The sequence below is a fragment of the Zosterops lateralis genome, assembly GCF_965231275.1.
Source record: "Zosterops lateralis genome assembly, chromosome: 4".
Lineage (NCBI taxonomy): Eukaryota > Metazoa > Chordata > Aves > Passeriformes > Zosteropidae > Zosterops > Zosterops lateralis.
Genome location: NC_139765.1, coordinates 38224250 through 38245536, shown reverse-complemented (window position 1 = coordinate 38245536; position 21287 = coordinate 38224250). Strand labels below are relative to the sequence as shown.

General features: G+C 38.4%; 1 protein-coding gene across 1 annotated transcript; it reads left to right on the top strand.

Moving 5' to 3' along the window:
* The first annotated feature begins 5848 nt into the window (after window positions 1-5848).
* RAB21 (RAB21, member RAS oncogene family) lies at window positions 5849-19678 on the top strand. The gene is made up of 7 exons (XM_083859159.1): window positions 5849-6010; window positions 12339-12398; window positions 12576-12683; window positions 14273-14336; window positions 15102-15156; window positions 15594-15682; window positions 16602-19678. Exons 1-7 carry the CDS (start codon window positions 5864-5866, stop codon window positions 16739-16741), a joined length of 663 nt encoding a protein of 220 aa, XP_083715285.1. The 5' UTR covers window positions 5849-5863; the 3' UTR covers window positions 16742-19678.
* Window positions 19679-21287: the final 1609 nt, after the last annotated feature.

Here is a 21287-nt window from a genome sequence, read left to right as displayed (position 1 = left end):
GGCTACTTTAGGATAATTTGCTTCAATTTAAACCATACAATGTCTTGGGATTTCTCCACTCATTCCCATGAAGTATATGTTTAGAATAGAAGTTTTCCTCTAAATTTTAGAAGTCTTAGTTGAAGGCTCTACATTTTAGTGAGATGTGGTTCTCATTTGGGCATTAATAATTCTGACTCTTTTTTCAACAGTGAATATGATGCATACAATATTGAAATAATAAATTATTTAAAATTATTTCTTAAATGTGAGAGCTGGTAGAGATAGTCTCCTGTGAAGTGGGACTGGGGAATGTCTGAAATGAAGTCTGTATCTGGCCAAACTCATGTCACCAGGTTACCCAACACCCTTCATGCAAAGCTGTCACAAAATAAGAAATTATTTGCTTCACTTGGTAATTGATCATGGTTTTAGAAACTTGTGTTTCATTTTGAATCTGAATGTGTCTGGCTTTAGACTCCTGCTGTTAGTTCTTCCTTGTGCCTGTTCCTGCTACAGCACTGATGAGCTGACCAAAGTGAGCCCTATCATGCTCTCTGCCCTATTTTTAACCTGTGTGCCAAATTCCAGTACAAGTTTTATCAATGCCATGCACTGAGATAAAAAACTTCTTCAACACTTCCTTATTTCATATCCAGGAGTTAACTCTGCCCTTTTCCTGCAGTCAGTCATACACTTAGATACCTGCTGGGTTTGGACTCTAATTTGTTACATTGACTAAGAGGTAACAATTCCGTATTCCTTATAATGTTTCTACATTTCATTTTCAGATAACAGCTTTTTATACAGTTTTTGCTGGCTACCCCGTTCTTGTCACTGTTTATCACACTGACAGTGCCATATCACTTCAAGTTTGATTAGCATTGATTTTATATTTACTTTACAGGCCATTTAGGAAACCCAAAAGGCCCTAAAGGAAATATCAGTTTTCAAAGACAACTGTCTCACCAGTAACTACTCTGAACTGCTCATCCAGTTCTTGATGCAATGAATTTGTCCTTCACTGCATCAAAAAGTAATTTTTTCCAATTGTTAGCATGTGGGTACTAAGTCAAGCTCCTGAAAAAATTAATACAGCTATGACCTTACCTTTGAACAGCCAAAGACTGTAATGTCATCTTAGGTTTCTCTAATGAGACCTATTTTTCCATTAGATTTTGTTGACTGGCTCACATAACATTTGAATGCTTCATTTAATTATGAGTCTTTCTTTTGTGTCATTACTTTTCTTTGTGTCATCATCTGCTCCGCCTCACAGCTGAAGGTGTGACTGCCATGGTGAAGATGGGTGTATCAGGGCTTGTGTGAGTACAGAAGTCTGTGCAAGCCTGTGTGCAACAGGCAATTACCATTGCCAAAGAGTAGGTCTGTGGACAGGCTGGTTGCTGTTACACTGATGATGATTTGAATGAAGATGTATAGGTGATTAAGTAAGCCTTCCATGATTCAAAACAGGCCTGTTTTGCTCACAGCAGCTCATTTCTATCCTCACTGCTTAGCTGAAGCTCAGTAATACTGAAACTGGTAGGTTTTAGGATGTCTCTGAGGAACCCTTTTGGCACCCACAGTTCCTTTCTGTGTTCCCACTCCTTTATAGAAGCTCTTGGAAAATCTACTGGCTTATCAGCCAGTAAATGAAAACTTCTCTTTTACTATTACTGCTGTGGCCCACAGTCAGCACACTGCAAGATCTCACCAGGGATGTGCTTGCACCTTTCTCACCCCGAGAAGAGTCTAAGGGAGCCTACAGTGCTGCTGACATCCCCATCTCCTGCTGTACCACACAGCAGCAAGTTATTCTGGTGCAAAGTTCCATTCTTTATACATCCCATGAAGTGAGTACAGCCCTGTGGATCTGTTCTTGAATCCACCTGCTTCTGTGTTTGAAAACATTGGCATGACTGTTTAAACAAGGTTTGCCAATGACTGGTATTATTCTAGGTAGTTTATGATTGTATGGGTCCCATTTTTACTTTTAAAATTTTAACCAGTTCTGCCTTCCTCTGGAATTTCCCTGGTCTGCCAGCATGTGTTTAAAATGAGCATTTCTGTGCCTTTCCCCCCCTTTTTTAAATTTTCATTCTTAATACTGATATAGTATACATCTAGTAAACAGACTTCTGCAGAAGAGAAGTTTTGTCTTTTGTAACTCTGACACTTTAAAACTATTACCTTTATAAGCCATTGGTTCACTCTCTCTTAGAGAGTTAGGGCCTCTCATTTGGCGTTGGAACACAGCCTTTGCTCCTGAAAGTAGAAACACCAGTATCAAGGGGTCAGTGAATGGTAGAGTGGCATGCTTGCTGTTCTGAGCATGCATCCAGGATGCTGCTTGTCAGGAAAAGGATCTGTCACGATTGCATGGGGATGGTGTTTGGCATTGCTGTACAGTGACATGGGTGTATGAAAACCATAACACAAAGTGGCAAAAAATTCAGAGCTGCTTTTCGTGGGAGGGAATGACATTTACAGACAATTTTGCTTCAATATGGAGAATTGAACTTTTAGAAAATAATAATCTTTTTCTTTATGAGAAAAAATAACATTGTTCCTTGGCGGCATTGTTTCTTAGGTAGAAATCAGATTCTGTGTTTTACTTACTTCTTTAAATCAGAAAAGAAGTTCCTGCTCCACAAAGTCTCCAGGAACATTGTTGAATCTGTCAAGTACATCCCTATGGGTACATGGAATCTCTCAACAGTGAAGAGTGGGTAAAAGACATTCAGAAAAGTCCCTCCAGGTCAACAATCTTTACAAATTTTTCTTTTCTTTTCTTTTCTTTTCTTTTCTTTTCTTTTCTTTTCTTTTCTTTTCTTTTCTTTTCTTTTCTTTTCTTTTCTTTTCTTTTCTTTTCTTTTTTCTTTTCCTCTTCCTTTTCCCTTTCCTTCCCCACATGCTTTGCTCTTCACCTTTATTATTTGTCTTCTGAACCTGAATATTTCCTTTTGACAATATTATTAGCTTCATTTTAAGTGGGTTTTTGTTCTTATTGTTGGGCTGGGGTTTTTTCTCTGTTCTGATTTCTTGCTTTTTTAGTCCTCTTGTACTCTTACAGACATTGATCTTATACAACTGTACATATTTTGTAGTATGAGATTTTGTAGTATGATTATTTTCCAAGTAAGTTCAATAAATTCAGAATGTTTTTCTGCAAGTATATCAAATTATGCTCAGAAATATTCTTCAAAGGAAAAAAATAGAGAAAAAAAGACTGACATTATCTGCAAATCAACTGCTACTCTTATAATATTCAATGCATAATTGTCCCAGAAATGAGTTGTGTGTTGTCCACAGCTTGGGAGGCGCTGTTTATGCTGTGTTAGGTTTGATCAACTGAAGTATCTCCACTGACAGCTACTGCATACACTTGAGTTCGCAGTGAAATCAACACATTTAATATTTTTGTAAGGAGATCTAATAAGGCAAGCTGAAAGAACATTATTTTCACATTTAGAGATTACACCACCTGTGAAATAAAACACTTCAGTAGTCTTACCAGAAATGATCAAAGGTCATGGCAATGGATACAGTAGTACAATTTGTTTTGGTTTAATAACATATACAGTATTGTAGTATCTTCATGAAATACAAAATATATCTTGAAAGGCATTTCTTATGCAGATATAATCAGCAACACAGATAACACAGAAGGTCTTTGTAAGTGTTTTTAGGAAGCTGTATAAAAAGGGGAAGCAAAATAAATTGAAGGAAAATGAACTATTCTCAAATTCTCTGAAACAAAATAAACACTTCCCAAATTAAATTAGCACTATTAAAATAACTTTGTAAAAGTCACAGATAGTTAAACCTACAGATTTTACAACCTTGTGTATCTGATTACAGTGAAACATTACACTTCAGGTAGCTCTGACAGAATTTTCTGTTCTCAGCCAGATCAGCCTTTTAATTTTATTTAATACAGGTGACTGAAGTTTTGGAAAGTACAGGACTTCTCATGCAAGAAAATCAGTAATCACAGGTTCCATACCAGAGAGGAAACCAGAAATTATGGATTACCATAGTAACTTGCAGCAGTCTAATGTCAGTGGGAAATGCATCGTTTAACTCTGCACCACGGCAGAGGATTCTTTGAGAAACAGCCAACCAGAACTGAGCTTCAGTCAGTGTCTTGCTTTGGTGTGCTCTCTACTAGAAAAAGAGTGCTCACAGCTGTGTTGCCAGGTGCACTCATAACACCGACTTCATAGCAGGTGTCTCTTGTGCAGCCTTTTGCAAAGCTTCAGCTCTTTTTCTCACTGGAAGATAGCCTCCATTTCCACTACAGTGTTCACTGTAGTAACACATTTAGGACTGATGAAAAATCCCCCATGCAGAAAGTACTCTTTTAACAAATCAGATCTATCAGTATCCACAGATCATTTCCAGGCAAAGAAGAACTGAAAAGTACAAATCGGGCACCTTCTTCAGTACAACCCCGTGTATTTATAAAGAATGTACATGGAAACTGTTTTTGTTGAAAACAGTAAAAAGCTGTAAGAACAGGAAGGCTTTTGAGGACAGCCCTGCACACAGCCATGTGTCTCAGCAGATGCATTTGCCAGCAGTTCCCCAGGAAAGCCTCAACCTGCTGGGCCCTGACGAGCCCTGATTTCCATTGTCTCTGACAACCTTAATCCAAACTCCGTTTTGCCTCGTCCTATTCAGCCTGAAAGAATGATTAACATGCTGGTCAGTTTTATTGCCTGTCCACAGAAGGTGTGTCTGACAGAAGCCAGGGTGACTTTTCAGCAAGACAGTATTTTTATAGCAACTTGCTGGCAGCACTTACGTGCTAATAAAACTGGAAATTTTGAGGAAAAGATATGCCTGAAGATTGTGTCTGCATTGATTTTTTTCCCCTTGTCCCATTTTCTTTGTTTACAAAAAAGGTTTACTTTAGTTATGTCTGGAGGAAATAAAAATTATCCATTCTATATGTAAATATAATACTGTTCAGTAACGAGGCTTCTTACTCCAGAAAATCCAGTCCTTGTTCTCCTGGATGCATTCTCTGTTATTTCCTCTATTCTTTCTCAGACAACAGAGCATAAATACTACCTGACAGAGAAAAAGGAAATTGCATTATGAAGGCTTTTCATAGGCATTATTTTTCTTACCACTAAATGATCTCTAGAGAGAGGTTGCACTGCAGTCATTTGTATTGGTTTGTGAGGATTGTTTTTATTAAGGAATGATAGCCAGTTTTACAAGGCAGTTATCCAATTATCCTGTATGGAACTCCACTGGGCCCGTGCAGACAAGGAACCCGACGGAGGAACCTTGTTCTTGTTCCTTTTTCCTCACCTGCCCCCACACCCCGTTTTAAAGTACTTCATTGCGGACTTTTATTTTGCAAACATTTAGAGACTAGCGCTGCTTAGTTCACAGGTACGCAAATCACACAAAATCCGTGCCGGTGTTTATTGGGGGCTTTGGGTTTCCCGGGGACCGCCCGGTAGGCGCGGGCACCGCAGAGCAGCCCTCAGCACCAGGCTGAGGGACCCAGCCCCGCCCCCCGCTCAAGCCCCGCCCCCGGGCCGGCCCCGCCCAGACCCCGCCCAGCAGCCGCGAGGGGGCGGGGCCTCCCGCCGCCGCCGCCGCGTCCCCCCCTCCCATTGGCGGCGGGGGCTGCGCGTGACCGGGCGGTGCGTGACGTAGGAGGAAGAAGCCGCCATTAGGGGCAGCGGGGCGGTGGGTGTGGGGCGGGTTTGGTCGCCGTGTCTCTTTCCAGTCTCGGTCTCCGCGGCCCGGCCCGTGCTCCCCATCCCTGCAGCCCCCCCCTCGCGGGTCCCCGTCCCGGTGGCGGCGGCGGCGCCGCGGCGCGGCCCGTTGATGTGAGGCGCGGCTCGGCGGCGGGGCGCGGATGGCGGCGGGGGCCGGCGCGGCGGCCGGGGGCCGCAGCTTCTCCTTCAAGGTGGTGCTGCTCGGGGAGGGCTGCGTGGGGAAAACCTCGCTGGTGCTGCGCTACTGCGAGAACAAGTTCAACGACAAGCACATCACCACCCTGCAGGTGCGGGCCGGGGCGGGGCGGGCGGTGGTGTGGGTCCCGCTGCTCTCCCCGCTCCTCCGGCACCGCTGGCACAGCCGTGCTCGCGGCCCGGGGGCAGCCGCACACACCGCCGATGGTGGCTGTCCCTGCCGTGTTCGCTGGAAGCCAGTGTTCTCCCTCTTTTCACGCCTCAGATCTAAGTTTTCAATGTTTGGGCCTCGTTTCTACTCTAGATACTAACTGCTCCGTTTTTTCCAGTTACCTATGTGATTGTCTTCATTTGAATCTTGAAAAGTATGATGCAAAAGTAATGTTGTTATTGCGACCATTGTTAGTGGACTGATGACTAAGTGTTTCATACGTGCTGCGTTTCTGTTAATCATAGTCTTCCTCATGTTCTCAAATCCTAACACGAGCACTGTCTAGTTTCTGTTTAAGGAGAACAGCTTTCACAAAATGGTTTATGAGATTAAGGCTTATGATTTAATAACAGGAAAGATTCTTAAAGCTTAACTGCTTGTCACGACAGCTCCCTGAATTTTGGCTGGATTCTCAGTAGTCTGCTGTTATAAAGAACTACAAAGTGACGTTCTGGTAATGAAATGTGACAGGGTGCCTGCTTCAAAGTAATGTGTTTTTTTCATGGCGTGCTAGTTAGTGATGGATGGCATGTATTCCATGGTACAGAATAACGTGCTTGTACTGTGCATGGTCTCAGAAAGCATGTTTTGAAGTTCATGCTCTGAGTGGTGTGTTAAGTCTTCCAGCATGTCATCTTGCATAGGTGCAAGTGTGGATTTAATGTATACCACTCTTAATATAGTTTTAAAATAAAGAAACAAATTCTGCCACTTGGTGGACCAGTTTTGAACTAATTTTGAGTTTCTTGAAGTATAGAAGAAATAGTGGGTGATATTAAAAAGAAAAGAGTTTTAAGGTAGCTATGTGCCATTCCCATGCATTTAGGGGAAACTTCTTGGATTATGTATCTCAGAAGTAATAATAGTGAAACTTTCCCTTAAAACTAAAGCAGCATTATAGATGAATTAAAATCAATACAGAAAATGTTTGATAAACAGATAATGTAGCTCCATTTTTGCTGTGAAGAGGTAAAAAGAACATGTTTTAGACTTCGTTATTCTGTGTTCATATCCAGCTTTTGTGTTAATCTGTTGGTAGGTTTACTGGGCAACGTATTTAGGAAGCTGGCTGTAGCTGTAGCTGTCATGCCACAGGGGCAGCTGATGCTTGGGATGCCACAGAGGTGCCTGGTAGCTTGTAGGTGTCAGAGGTGCAGCAGAAGTGTAGCATTGAGCAAACAATCAGTTAAAGTGCATCAAAATGATCGTGTGTAGCTGAATTCTCATATCCCATGTTTTAAGAGTTGGTCCAAGTAGATTTTTATGTCATGAAGCTTCTATTTGTTGTTTGGGGTTTTTTGTTCTTTAAGTCTGTAGTGGAAAACCTAAAATTATAAGAAAAAGTGGGTTGGAATACAGACTTAGGTCCCAAATATAATAAAACACACTTTTAAATTGCCCCAAAATGCTGATAGGAGAATGTCTGCAGATAGTGTGGCTCCAGAGCTCTTGCTTTAGACTGTCTGGAGAGGAGTGTGTTTGGGGAGTGGAAGCACGTGCTCCCAGTTCCTACTGAGATTTTGTTTCTCCACTGTAACCAGGTTTGTGGTTGCTACCTCTGTCTTTTAACTGTGACTGCACATTGTTTATCGAGTTGTTTGCTTTTCTGTTCTGAACCTCCTTGGCCACATGTGCATTTTACTGTTTGTAAAATACAATGTCAATTGCTGTTGAATCTTACTGTGCATCATGTGCACTTGTAAAGTATTATCTTTATTATTTTTATTTCTCTACATCTTGCAGTTCTAGGGAAAAAAATGAAGTGAGTTCTTTCACTATTAAATTAAAAGATAATTTTGAAAAGAAGATGAAGAGAAACTAGGGTATCTGATTAAGCAATGAAGTAACATGTTTGCAAAGCACACTTTGTTTTTTTTTTAAGATAAAAGGCTTAATCTGATAAGGTTGCTTTGTTTCATGGCAACAGTTCAAAGTATTGCACCAAATTCCTTTTGTTCCAATAAAGCCAAAATTAGATAAATACTTTGCTCCTGGTCCAGCAAAGGAGTGACAGTGATGAGTCATCTGAAAAGATCACTAGGTATTGAGACAAGAGGCTCTCCAGCCACAATATTCTCTAACTTAAAAAAAAGAAGGTATTGCAAAGTGTTTTATTCCAGTATGTTTATTCCAGTATGCATCAAAAAGGGTGGTGAGACTGTAGCCTTCTGAAAACTTCATTTAGTGATGTTTTTCTACTGTGAAGTTATTCTTGGTATACTCAAATAGGTAAGTTTCTTTGGTGCTTGTAACAGAAGACTTGGACTAGAAGGGAGCAGTTTCTCCTCCCTCCCCTTCTCTCAGTGCTCGCCAGAGTGCCCTGGAACCTTCTCTGATTTAGGAGGCTGCTGGGATGTGTTGCTGTAGTTGTGTTAGTATCAAGTCACGTACTGAAGATATTGATGACCTGCATGTTGAAGTTAAGGTAGCTGCTGATTCACGGAAGAAAGCTTCTAGTTTAAATCTAGTGTTGTGGAAAAGCTGATGCAGGAAAAGTAGTGGGGTTTTGCACACAAATAATATAATTCATAACCTATTGGCAGACCTGGCAGGGGAGTTAGAATTGGTTCCTATTGTTTTGAAATATTTAAGTAAGTGCCTTCATCTTGATATAATAATTATAAGATATAAATTGAAATCAAGTGAACTGTGCTGGAATTACTCCAGTAATAAACCTACTGTCAAAATACTGTTTTTTTTAATTGGGTAAATACTTTTTATTATTTAATTACCCAAGGTAAATACAACTTCTGAATATTGCTCTCTTAAATGTATGGAGGATTGTGGAATATCCAACCCAAGAGAGCTGCTGATGCGGTTGTAATTGTAGAGTTCCTGATTTCTTTGATGGACTTGGCATAACCTGGAAAAGCTGTCTTGGTTATCAAGGTAGCTGAGGGTGATGGAAGACAAGGTAAGGAAGTTCAGTGCTGTATGCACTGATAGTGTGCCTGACCTGCTTCTGTTGAACATGCAGCACTCAAGGGCAGGTGCCACACACCTGCTTTTGTTCAGTGACTTTCAGGAGACTCTCTTCCAACTGTGTCTTGCCTGTGTTCTGCTCAAGCCCCTTTATCAGCTCCCAGCAGGGCCTGGTGGACATACAAAACTGAACTATAGAATAAAGAAAATATTTCCTACAGCCACATCAAAAGATTGAAATTTTAGCTCTTATAATTGCATTATTCTTTCCTAAGTGCCTAAGTATTCTTCAAACCAGTCATAAGACAGTAGAGTCAAAATATGAAAATTAGAAGCTTCAAAGAGTTGTTTGAAATTACTTATCTTTGAATTAACCATGGTCCTGTGAATTTTTGAAAGTCCTAGCAAAAATGAACTGTCATAGTAATTAAAATAATATGGCAAAGAGCTACTGATTGTTAATCAAATCACAACTCAGACTTGTAGTACTCAATTCAGTAACTTTTTGGGAGATTAGAGAAAATGTTGAAGCCTTTTGTATGTGAAATTACCTAATGCCCTGTAATAGTCAAAAGCTTTAATTTTGAAACTTGACAAACTTTAAAATCTTGGCAACTGACTTTTTCTCTAAACTATCTGAAAACAGAAGTTAAGGCCCTTTCTTATGTGTTGGGTTTCCAAATTTCTAAACACTGCATAGCCCTGCAATTCACTTGGTTGGTTGTTTTTCTCCCTCACTACCCCTAGAATGGTTGGGGAGGAGTATGTGTGTGTTAAAAGATATTAGTTGATTTGTCGTGGGCATGTTTGCCACTGTGGATGTAAAATATGTTTTATTGATGGTAAATGCGCCAAACTTACTCATGCCTGCTAATTTGTGAGCAGAGCCTGTTAACTGTATTCTTCAAGTATGTGAACAAAATAAAGAAGAATGTAACATTAAATCTAATGTGACACTAAAAAACCTTTCTTGCATGTTAGGAGTCTTTTAGTGCTGGGATATAGAAAAAATGGAAATCTATATCTGAGTGAAAAAGACAGTATTCCTATCAAAAGCTGTAGGACCTGAAGGACAGGTTATATTGAAGCAGAACTTACCTATGTAGATAAACCTACTTTAGTTTTTGGTTTGTCAGGTAGGAGATATGCTTGTGCTATTAACTGGATGATTGTCTAAAGCTACAATGATATGACTTTATGGATACTGAGTTCTGTGTTTTTAAATATAAATCTCCTTTTGTGAAAGATTTTTCTGATCAGAAATTGATTCTCAAATACTTGTGTGGAATTCACATCAACTAAGCAGGTTTGGATTGTTGGTGTTATGACAAAAGCAAACATTGCTCAGAAGAGCTTTTCCTTTGAGATTTGCAGTACAATATTGAGTGCTATAGTACAGCAGATCAATAAAATATTGTCAGGTTAGCTTGAGTCATTTTGCCTAACAATAGCTTCTACCTGTGGCCCAAGTCTTGGTGAATTAAAACTTCTGAAGTTGCCTCCAAGCTTTCAGCTTTTAAACTGTAGTGTAATACAACAAATGATGAAGACTACTGATAAGTTAATCCTCAGGGACAGCTGTTTGAAAGCCATCAACTACTTTCTCTAGAGTTTTTAATTAAGGAATGAGAAGTTTTCTGATGTTGAAGATTTGCTACTCTTCTGTTAAGCTGTTTGTTACAGGTTGGCAAGAGGGTCAAATCCATTTAATGTGCTGTCTGGAAGTTTTTCCAGACTTCTGACACTACAGAGAGTCCCTGCACTGTAGACTGAGGGGGTATTGTAGCTTTAGTTATGGTGAACACAAGGGTTGTAATGATCAGTTCTTTGCTATTTGCTCTTGGAAAGTATCTGTTTTTTCTTCTGGTCTGTTCTCTCTCTCTCTGTTCTTTTTATCAGACTTCATGGAAAGGTGTGTAGGAAGGTATAACTTAAAGATGAAAAGGGATTTTTTTAATCTTGTCATATTGGGTCATACAGATGCCAGGGAACTAGCTGAAGAGCAGGAGCTGCTCTAGCAATTGAATGTTGAATGACTTCAACTGTAATACAGGCAACATTTCAGAAAGGCACATGGACAGCAGTTTAAATTAAGCTGGTATACACTGAACTCTTGTGGTCTTCTGTGTGCATTCTGGTTGCTTGTGTAGTTCAACAGCAGCCTGGTTCAGGCAGCTCATCTGACCTGTGACACTTTTGTGTCACATTTGTGACTCTTGGTTCTGTGGCTGGTCAGTGCTTCTACATAGAGCTCGTCTTGAGCTGCTGCAATCCAGCCTAAAATAATCTTTGATGAATGTATCATAAAATACCACTGAGTACCTGTTTAAACCCAAATATAAACTGAGGGAAAACTGACTATAATTTAAGGCAGAAGACAAAAGTTAGCCCTTGGTAACTGAATTGTTTGATATAACATGTTACTGCTAGTCTTTAGAATGAGGGGAGCAGGTTCCTAATGCATGAACACTTTGAGACCTTCTTCTGGTCCATTAAACTTGTATTAAATTGTATTCCCTTTTTAGCTGTCAAATTACAGACTTGGTAACAGAGGTGGTGTCTGAAAATGTGAATCATGCAAGTTTGGAGGAAACCAGACCTACTCAAGTTCCTGCAATTAGATTAACCTTGCAATGTGCTCTGGTCCTGTAAAACATTTCCAGAAGTTAAAGTAGTGGAATTCTAAAGCAGCTTGTATGCTTATTCTGAGGCTTTTCAGCCCAAATGAAGCAAAAACACAGAATTAAAAAACAGATGAGGATGAGTTGTGGGCTCACTTCAGCAAAAAAAGGGAAAAGTCACAGACAGGGAAACTTGTGAAATACTAATGTTCCAAGATATTTAGTGATAAATGAAAACAATTGTTTATGGTTCTCGTAGCTTACTAATAGTGCACTACTTTGCCTAATTCCTCCAGATTAAAAATCCTGTTAGACAGGTTCCTACCCAAACTTCATGTACTCTTGTGAAATGCTTTGAGTTCAGCTTAGACTTATCAGTGTTGTGCATTCAGACTCTGACAGAACTCAGTCTTCCCAAATCATTCAAAACAACAGCATAAAGATATAGTAAATGATTGGCTTAACCCAAATTTATTTAGAATAGCCTGCTGGCAAACTGTAGTGAAATGACTAAGTGGCTTAATACTGACTTAGCCTTCTTGGTTACAGAATCTTTTGATCAGGAAATATGTTCTATTGATTCTGATACTTCATTACTAAATTAATTTGAAGTCAAATTATGTGTTTAGTATGTAAAACTTAACTCTAATCTGTTTTGCTTTCCAGGCATCTTTTCTTACAAAGAAGTTAAATATCGGTGGGAAAAGAGTAAATCTTGCAATATGGGTATGTTTACCTTTCTGTTTTTTTCCTCCTTAGCTAATTAGAATGTTTTTCTGGAAAAAAAAACTGTATCACTAGTGTTCGGTACTTCTTATTAAAGTAAACTTTCCCAAGTATTTGGATTTCCTCGAAGTATTGTTTGCTTTGTCTTAAATGCTAACAAGTGTATTTTAAATGCAGGATACAGCTGGTCAAGAAAGATTTCATGCATTGGGACCTATCTACTACAGAGACTCCAATGGCGCTATTCTAGTATATGACATAACAGATGAAGACTCTTTTCAGAAGGTACTGGGCAGCTTTTACATCTAAACTGTAAGCTGATTGAGACATCATCTGTGATATGTGTAAACAGAAGTCTTCTGTTTTCAGTAATACATATTATGTTTGTGGATCATGTAATGGAAGTCTACAGCTAATTAGTATTAATTTGAAGACTGACTTCCCTGCTATCAGGTTATTCACAGAACACCAGAGGATTAGTACAGTTTCTTAGAGCACAGTGCTAATAGGGCCAAAGCTGTGGATTTGATCGTGTATGGGCCATTCATTTAAGAAATGCACTTCATGATCCTTGTGGGTCCCTTCCAACACAGAATAAACTGTGGTGAAGCTGTGCGAGTTACCTATGACAGGCTATAAACACAAACTTGACTGTCATGGTATGCCATACTGATCTTTACTGTATAAACCCAATTACTAAAAGATACTAAGTGATGTGACCTCTTACAGATCTGAGAACTCTGAAATAGCAATACATGATAGTGGAGACATTACCTTCTCTGTGATAAGTTATTTTTTCTTCAAATCCTCATCAAAATGTGTAATTTGATGGCTATTTTATGGCTGTATTAGTTGATTAATTTGATCAGATGAGGTTTTTCCTATCCTGTGTCAGTCTATGCTTCCACTCTATAGGATGTTTCAGCTGGTGATGCTCTTTTCTAAGCAAGTTTGCTTCTGATTAGCTTTTGGCAAACCCAGTTGGACTTCTGTGTAGGGAGAAGTAAGAAATTGTGGTTGTATGGGCAAGGCTTGGGTTAGCAGTGATAGAAACAGGGTAAGGGTACATGCAGATCTACAACAGCTTAATTTAAAAAGTCTGGTGTAGGGCAACTAAAGCACTTGTCCTACCAGTTAAATTCTTGCTGCTGCCTGCAGAATGGTGATGACTTGTGGATACTGCTTCAACATAGTAAAACCAGTGATACCAAAACATTTAAATGTGCAGAAAAAAAGAGGGAAGGCCGATTTACAGAAGCTACTGCAGAAGTACTATGGTATCATGTAGCCTAGTTTATTTTTAGGTTCTTGAAGTGATTGCCTCTCTTCACAATTATTCCCTTAAAATAGTAGTTCCTAAGTCAATGAAGTTATCATACAGTAACTTTCAAAGCATCAGAACAGATTTGATAACAGATACCTTACCATCAGCTGACTTGACATTCTTGTCCCATCTGTTCTCTCATGAATTAAACATCTGTTACAATCTAACCTGAAAAACTGACTTCAGGTGCTTCTACCTTTAAAGTGCCATTTGTGGTCTTTCAGTAAGTGCCTGTTGACAAAAGATCTCATGTCTGACCTAAAGTGGCCCAGTGCAGTGAACTTGCTATATTGAGTGTGGTGAGTTATATTTCTGGAGTAATTGAACCATTTTATCTAAGTCATTTGCCCTTAATTTCACTTGTGAAATAGAACCACCTGAACAAGGGCCATGTGTAGCGATCTAAAGAATATTTTTCCATCTATGTTGCTCTAAACATTTTTGCTTTAAGTTTAGAGTAGGTGGTTAATGAAGGAAATGGGATGGTTCCATATTTCCTAAGTTAATAGTATATCAAGTGAAAACAAACTCACCTCTTTTCTTTTTGCAGGTAAAAAACTGGGTTAAGGAATTAAGAAAAATGTTGGGAAATGAAATCTGTTTATGTATAGTAGGTAAGTCTTTTTCAACATGACTAAATTGGAAACATCTCTTTTGATTAATAGCATCTTTGAAATGCTGCCTTGACAAGTTGTATATGTGAAGGGGTAAAGCTTATGCTAGATATTTAATATTAAACTGGAGTTAGAGTTTCAGTAGATCACATGGGGAAAATAAGAGTTTGATTGAAAAACGAAGCTGTTTAATTATACAGTATCAGAAGTGTGTGATACAGACACCTGCAGGTGGTAGTTTAACAAAAACATGTGTATTATCTTTCAAGTACTCAAACTCATGGTTTTTCTTGGTGGCATAGACTAGCTGCTTGTCTGTTTTGATAATTATGTGCTTCCAGGTTGGAGTGAGTCTTAAAGCTTGGATATTTCAATACAAACAGAATGCAACAAATTCTGGGTTTAGATTTAAATCTGATCTAATTACTAAAACTTTCATGAGGTTAAATATGTGGGCATTATACAAAATTACCTCTGCAGGTAAGGTGCTAATAAGTCTCCAAAAAGAAAGGGTAAAAAGGCTGAATTGGGTGCTTTATATGGAGGCATTTAGCTGTCCTGATCTCTATACAGAAGTAGCACTTCATTGCCTATAAATGCTTATGTGAAGTGAGATTATCAAATCATATTGTCCTTGAAAGTGAGACCTGTGTAAGAGCTGGTCTTTACTGGGACAGCTTGAGAAAATGGAGTACCATGATTACATGTCTGCTTTCTTTTTTGGGTAAAATACAAAGACTTAAAAGATTAACTTGTTTTCAACAGGTAACAAAATAGACTTGGAAAAAGAGAGACATGTTTCAGTGCAAGAAGCAGAAATGTAAGTCACACTTATTAGTAATAGAAACAGTCATTGCAGAATTATGCTGGAGTAATAAACTCGTGATGCTGTTAACACAGCAGCCAGCTAGGCACTGCTGACTTATGCCTGCCAGTTGTTGAGTGTTCTGTTAGTATCTGAGTCACAGGGTGTCCTGACTGATCAGACTGTAGCTTGAGAGTTGTTTGTTATTAAAGTCAACATTTGCAGTTTAAATCCATTTCTAGATGTGAAATTTTCTTAATTTCATCTAGTGTCTTGCATCAGTCCTGGCAATTTTAAACACATAGCTCCCTCTTTTGTATTAAATAAGCATGTGTAGATTAACTCCAAAGTCAGAATAAAACCTCTCGTGATGATCTTATTCCTTCATGTAAAGTGGCTTAGAAAGATTGAGTCTTTTAGTACAATGAGGCTCCATATCTGCATTTCTACAGGTATGCTGAATCTGTTGGAGCAAAACATTATCATACATCAGCTAAACAGAACAAAGGAATTGAAGAACTGTTTCTTGACCTTTGCAAAAGTAAGTATTATGTAGTTTTTCAGTAAGGAGCTCATTCATAAAATGGTTCAGGCTTCAGAAATACTTTTCAGGCCATATAGAAAAGTTCTAGTGTAATGTACCACTTAGAACTGACTTCAGTTCAGTCTACTTCAAGCCACCTGTGTTCTGTAACAGCTCTGAAAGCTTGATGTATGGATGCTTACAATACTGCAAATTCATGCTGTACTCCAAAAATGTCTTGATTATTTGTTGGAGCACTGACTGCTGTTCCACTTTCCATGCATAAGTTGTAACCCAAATCAAACTTCATGTTACTGGTCTCACCACTGCTTGCTTCAAATCTTCTGTTTCAACCTCTTTCAAAAATCTTCTCAAATAATGTCAATTACAAATCATAAATTCAAAACTTCAATAATGCAAATTTTACACAGAAATCTAAACAAATGGTATCAGTGATCATGATATGTGGGATGACAATGCAACATAAGCAAATTATCCTGTTAGTTGTATTTCTGTGATAAAAGAATTTAAGGGAAAGGTCTCTGTGTTTCTGAAGAGGTAATTGGTTGGAGTTTTTTGGGGAGGATTTTTTTGGAAGGGTGGAGTTCGTTTGTTTGTTTGGGTCTTTTTAACAGTGTTGATGATATGGGTGGGTAAATCTAGCTTTTGAAGTTGCTAACTCTAGGAACACCTGAGCATCTCTATGGTTTCCCTTGGTTACCAGGAGCTGCTGTATGTTGGGTGCTTTAGAAAAAGATTTAATATGTTATTGCAGCTATGCCATGTGATACCTGAGTACTTAGTTCTGCATAACAAATAGGAGAACCATTCTTGCTGAACTTTTGTCTCTGTGCATGTAGTTCAGATAGATTAAGGTAGCAGAGTCTTAATGTAAAAATGTTGTGGAATGTCATCTAATACACTTCTTTCTTTACAGGAATGATAGAAACTGCTCAAGTGGATGAAAGAGCAAGAGGCAATGGCTCCAGTCAGTCAGGAATGGCAAGGCGAGGTGTACAGATCATTGATGATGAGCCACAAGTACAGAGCAGTGGAGGGTGCTGTTCTTCTGGATAATTATAAAACTGTGCATCACTGCCCTCTCAATATGAAGACTGCCATATTCCAAGTCACACATTCTTTACCAATGGAGTAATAGAATTAACAGTATTTAAAAATAATCACATGTAACACTGCAGAGACCTTAAGTGCTAAACTAGTGGCGTCTGTGACCAGAGAATTGGCGTTTTCTACAGTGGTTAACAAAGCAATTACCAATGGCCTTTTTACATATTTTTCTTTAATGAGGAATAATATGCATGTAGAAAAGACCTACTTAAAGGCTTCATTTATATTCTTTTAAATCAGATCATTATTTAATAACTTATATACATTGTTGTTGGAATGGTATACGTTTTTGCAGCTCTTTGTATTTTGTGGTAGATGGAATTGTATCACTTCTAAAATGCAAATTGATTTTTTTTAAATTAGCAGATACCTGAATTAATATTTTTGCAGGGCCTCCACAAGCCTATAACTCAACTACTTTGATATATTCTGTTCATCTGTATGCCAAGCTGATAAAATACATTGTAAATTACATATTAAATATTTTATCTGCTTTTACAGTTGCAGGTGCAGAAATATGTACATCAGTCTTGTCAGTGATTGTGAAGTGAATAAGTCAGTGAAAGATGCAAGCTTTTCATGTGCACTGTTAAATTGCTCATTCTATTCCCCTACCTGAAAACAGCTTTGTTTTGGGTGCATCCATAGCTACAGCAATTCTTCAATCCATTTCTGGCAAGCAGCAGTATTTAGAGTGTCCCCTTACTGGAAGAGAATGTTTCTGCAAACTGCTGTTTAACACTGAGGTGTTTGACTTTGCAGCTAAAACAGTTGGTGTGTGCACATACCTTGCCTCTGCAGTTACTTTGTCCTCTCAGAAGATCCCCAGAAAGTCAAAGCAACTTTAGCCCTCATCTGTCTGGTAACCAGTAAACCAGATGCATGGGCAATTCTTTAGCTGATTTAATACCTTTGTTTCCAAAGACAGCATTATAAACTATTCATGAGTATATATTTTTTTCCCTGCAGGGTTTGAGGGAACAATTAATTGGCATTAACTAGAACTTCTATTTCTAAGTGATTAAATTGAAGATGTGAAACTTGCCAGATGTAGCTGTAACTTTGGGGATTCTAGGCAGAATTGAACTTATTCCCAACTTGCTCTTTCTCCTGTAAAGCATTTTGAAAAAGCGCATTTAAGCTTCAGGAGGAGGGTTTTCAGAAAAAATGTGTAAACTACTATCACAAAAGAACACAAATGGTGGTAGCTGAAACTTCAAAATGTCTTGTGCTCTGACTTTTTTTTTACTTAAGTTGTCATGCTTGGAAAAACAGTAAAGGTGATGTCTATGACAAAGTAGAATATCCTTGGCCTTCCTTTTTCTGAAAGGTAGATTTAGTATTGCATATGAATGCACTGAATGGTGTGGATATGTTCTGATACACAAAAAAAGTAGTAGTAATGATTTAGTCTGTGTAAGAGAAGTGTGCTGTCTTCAATCTGATTTTTATTTTCTCTGAAATAATAGACGGCTTTGATACAGAGTGATCCTGGTGGATTTTCTCATTTTTGCCTTAACTATGGTGTAGATACTTTTTCTTAGACTACCATTGCTGTGCTTTTCTGATGTGTTTGTATGCATGATGGAGAAAGGTGGTCTGTTCAGGGTAGTGAAGATAAAGTTTCTTGGCTGTGCAGAGCTTTGGTGTGAATCTAAAATCTGTGATTATGTGTCAACATGTAGCAACACCATTAACTTTCACATATCTGACAACAGTGAGCTCTGACAAAGTCGAAAACCAGATTGGTTTGATCTAACACTGGTATCTGACAGCCATGTAAGTGTTACAATACATGAAGATATGAAGAGTGAAACTACCAATTCTTGATGCTCCAGAATGGAATTGCCTCAGAATAGGAGCTTCAGGGTTTTTGATTCAAATTAAGTTTTTCCTGTCTCTGCAAATAAAATCCCAAACAGCCCAACTTCAACTAAACTTAGTTGAAGCAATTTGTAGAATGTATCTTTCTGCCTGCAGCTAAAGAGTTTGTAGTGTATTGTGTGGTAGGGCCATCCCATGTGACTTCTGGCAATTACAAAACTGATGAAGGCATATTGATACTAGTGCTTAAGTCTCTTACAGAATAAAACTATTACTACTGAAAACTTAGGTGAGGATAAAGAAGTCAACAATTTTGTAATACTAAAAAGGTTCTGGTTGCTATTAGTGAAATATTTTTTTAAAAATCTCAAGTTACTTTTCTTAGTTAAGCTACAACATAAAAAAACTCACTGGAAACCTTCCTGTCTAAGCTGTGGTTTGGTTGGTCTTTATTTATGAAACTTAAAACCTGTATTTTCAAGGTATCATTATATAACTGGACAAAAGTATAGCTTTGCAAAGTCAAGGAAGATGGTTGAAGACTAGACAGAGGTGAAAATATGAATTATTTAGACTGATTAACATAAGACTTTAGCTACTCATTGTTAGCAGAGAAAATACAACAGTTCTGGGAAAAAGCATCTTTGTCGAAGATACTGAGAATGTTTTTGCACTTGATACACAGAAAAGCACAAATAGCTTGATTTTTCTATATGTGAGCAGGATCTTACTCAAGTAACCTGTGTTACTAGTATGTGGCTTGCTTTTCAAAAATGTTGAATCTTGCATTTGATCTAGGTTGCCTGGTTTGTATGTCTGAAGAACTGTTTTCTTGTTGCTGACTTCTGTGGCTGTAAACAAATAAGCTATTTCTCATTCTTTTGAGAAGTGAAAGGGAACAAGGCTCTCTGTCTTTAGAAAGTACCTCTATTGTGGGGCAAATAGCCAGATGTAGCCAGATGCCTGCTATAGCATGTGTAAATCAACATTGAGCACACTTCCTCAGGGTTTATCTTGGCAGAGATTACTCACATACATAAAATAAATGGTCTTTGTACAGTATCTTTCTAAAACAACTTTTAAGTGCTTGCTCATGGTCTTGATGCTGTTACTATGAATACATGAGCTACCTATGAAACTTTATCCCTTGCTGAAATAAAACCCAACAAGCCAAAGTCCAATTGCTATAATGCAGCAGTATGTCTCTCTGCTAGGAGTTATTCATGGACCCTGTATACTGCACTTAGACTTTACTTCAGAAGCTGTAAAAGATGGGATAGACTGATTGAGACAAGGACAGGCAAATTCAGATGTGTAGCATTTGGAGATGACTGTAACCAGCTGCAAAGACTGGGAGAGATGGCTTCATCTGGTTAGCAGTGATCTTGCACATGATTCCGAAATAGGGGTATTCAGATGAACTGTATGGGATGGTGTTTTGAAGCAGCCAAGTAATTGAGTGTTACCTTGATTATATTACATGCTTTTCCTCAGCATTCACACATTGTGGACAAGTAATTTTTGCATCCTACCACATTGCAAACTGCCTACAGTTTTTAAAGAACTTAGTAGTTAAATTTCTACTTTAGTTTCCAAACCAGATGAAAAAAAAGCTTTGCAGAAAGGTATGAAGTTATGGAAAGTGGTTAGATCTCAAATGGAGTTCTCCAAAAATGTTGGATGCTGTCAGGAAAAAAAAGTTTAAAGCAGGTCTGGACTCTCCATAATCTGAACGCAGTTAAGTGATATGAATAGTGGAGAATGGGAATAAGAATTGGAGCCAGCCACATCCCATTTTTCTGCTTTTAGTGGAATGAAAAGGAGAAGTAGGTAAAAAAAAGAATGTTGGAAAAACTAAGAGTGCTGGCGGTAGGCTGCTGAATAAGGTTGCTGAGTTAATCTTTTCTTTGAATTGCTAGAGAGCCTCAGCAATGGCAATACCTTATTCAGGACTTCCAATGTCCCTTCTTGGGTTATTCTTCTGTGATAAACCATTTTTGCTTTATTAAAGAGAATGCAACTAACTTTGAGCAGCCTTTCGGGCACAATGCTAACCTGCTTAAAACTTTTTATTAGAATATACTAATTTATTTACTATTTACATTTCACTGACTTTGTTAATCTTACTATGCATCAAATCCTAGGATTTTTTTTCTTAAGAAGTCAGGAAGTATATCATGCTATGAGGGTAACTTTTACTACCGTTGTGTCAAGGAGTTGCAGATGATGACCAAGACCTTTAGCACTACTTGCTGTGCAAGCTCAACAAGGTCCCCAAACTAGCTCACATGCTCTTACCAGTGCTGGGCACTTGCTCCTGCTACTCTTTGGAGGATTCTGCTCAACACTCTGCCTTTAAAGGCAAGCCTGTACGTCTCAATGATGTAGCTGTCTAATAAATTCAGGCTTTTTCTATCAAATAACAATGTATATACTCTTTGTTCCTGCATGGTTTGGAGCTGTCATTGGCCTCTATTGAGCAGCATGAGATGAAGATGATTTTTGAGTGTGGTGGCGTATATGGAATGTTTCTTGTCTTGAGATGGCTTGAAAAGTAAGAGTCCATGAAAAATGCAACATTATGACAAAGTATTATTCTGCCTAAGGTAATAGCAAATAGTTTGGCTTGGAGAGATTTTTACTGTAATATGATTAAAATGATAAATTGCTC

Coding starts and splice junctions, on each gene's coding strand:
- RAB21 (XM_083859159.1), top strand. CDS start 5,864: ATGGCGGCGGGGGCCGGCGCGGCGGCCGGGGGCCGCAGCTTCTCCTTC. Junction 6,011..12,338: donor AGCACATCACCACCCTGCAG/GTGCGGGCCGGG, acceptor TTTGCTTTCCAG/GCATCTTTTCTTACAAAGAA. Junction 12,684..14,272: donor ATGAAGACTCTTTTCAGAAG/GTACTGGGCAGC, acceptor TTCTTTTTGCAG/GTAAAAAACTGGGTTAAGGA.